General features: G+C 40.0%; 1 protein-coding gene across 1 annotated transcript; it reads left to right on the forward strand.

Annotated features, from left to right (window-relative positions):
• Nucleotides 1–416: 416 nt before the first annotated feature.
• LOC147416580 (uncharacterized) lies at nt 417–1,433 on the forward strand. Its single transcript, XM_086508243.1, has one exon. The coding sequence runs from the start codon at nt 417–419 to the stop codon at nt 1,431–1,433; it is 1,017 nt and encodes a 338-aa protein (XP_086364369.1).
• The last annotated feature ends 242 nt before the right edge of the window (nt 1,434–1,675 follow it).

A 1,675-nucleotide genomic window follows, 5' to 3' on the forward strand; every position in this document is an offset into this window, starting at 1 on the left:
CGTTGGGTCTGCTGCTTAGCTGAAAGCTATGAAAGCCCTTTGTGGCACCTTGAAATTGGAGCTAGCATAATATCGTGAAGTTGCCGCTTTTGCGCAATTTGGGTCAGACCTCGATCCTGCTACTCGGTATTTGCCACATCGCGGCGCTAGACCTACTGAGGTACTTAAACAAGCATAATATTCCCTAATTCCTATCGAATAATAAATTGTAATTATTTATGTAGCGGTCAATGGGTTCCTGGACTAAATCCCTTTAACGCAGATCACAACATATGAAAAAAAACTTCTTGACAACCCATACATATTTTCAAAGATTTGAGAAGAAAAGCTCTTAAGTAAAGAAATAACAAAAGAAATTCATTTACTTTGTTTAAAAGAAGCTGCAAGCTTGAACCTGAACAGAAAACTTGACATAAATGAGTAACTCTACTAAAAAAAGAAATCTTTTGAATAACCTCACCAGAAATCTTTTGAATTTGAATAACCTCACCAGAAATCTCTCCTTTCTTTTGAATAACCTCACCATATATCTCTCCTTTATTTCTAAGAACCTCAACATATATCTCTCCTTTCTTTTTAATAACCTCACCATATATCTCTCCTTTCTTTCGTTGAGAAAGGTATTCTTGTTTGTTGCTCTTTTTTTAATTTTATTAAATCTAATTGGGCTTGGGTTTGCTGAAACAGCATACTGTATGAATATGGGCGCTAGTAGTTCTTCAATAGTAACTCAAGCGTCTTCACATTCACAGTTTATGCAACTAAAGGAGGAGGATTGCCGTTCAATCTTATTTGAAACTTGGCAAGATTGTGATAAAATACTAAAAACCTGCCAACAAGGCAGATTGCCCAGCGCTGAGAACGGTTATGAATTCGTTTCACAACTGCAGCCTGCGCAAATAAACAATCTAGTAAACTCTATCTCTGCCAAGTTAAACCCCTCCATAGTCAGCGAAGCCACAATGCAGGAATGGGCTCAGATTTCGGTACAGTTTAAGGAGGCAAACTCCCGTCTGTTCACGTCGTTCCATAAGGACCTTATTCCTGGCTTGATGCTCATCTCTGGGGTATCTCTCCCTTTAAGCATGTCCCCGGAAGAGGGCATAGAACTCCTCTTGAAGGTCCCCTTCTCCCAGGAAGTGATAGCGCATTATGCCGCGCAAATAGTCTCCCAGGCGCAACCTTTGATTGACATGTATAAAGCCCTGTTTGAGCTCTTGCCTTCGACTCCAGAAGTAGTTTTTGTTGAGCAAGACATGCCGCCGCTGAATCCAGAAACAGAAATAACTGTTTCGCAGGAGGAGGCGGATAAAATCCAAGCCGTTCATAATAAAGCCAGGGACGCTGTCCAGATTTTCGTTAAGTTCCATAGGCTTAGAAGCCGGATTCGTAAAGGGACTGCCTTTAAACTTAAACGTAGACGTCGTGGTTAAAAAACCGTCTCACGGGCAGAGCGGACACCCTGGGGAGGGTAAAAACCACAGCTGACGACTGAATCCGAATATTACGGATTACATATATCAAGTAATTACTTTCTTTTAGGGAAGGGATGGTTAAATTATTCGGTAACCAACCGAGAGATCATCAACGACAAAGATTGACTTTTTTGTCTTTTAATTGAGTTAATTTTCTTTAATTACGTAAACTCATTTTGAAATAACGCAAAAAACATTTC

This window comes from Adiantum capillus-veneris, unplaced genomic scaffold (assembly GCF_014529385.1).
Source record: "Adiantum capillus-veneris isolate H3 unplaced genomic scaffold, ASM1452938v2 Hic_scaffold_795, whole genome shotgun sequence".
Lineage (NCBI taxonomy): Eukaryota > Viridiplantae > Streptophyta > Polypodiopsida > Polypodiales > Pteridaceae > Adiantum > Adiantum capillus-veneris.

What these genes read in the sequence shown, in the direction of transcription:
- LOC147416580 (XM_086508243.1), top strand. Translation starts at nt 417, where the DNA reads ATGAGTAACTCTACTAAAAAAAGAAATCTTTTGAATAACCTCACCAGA.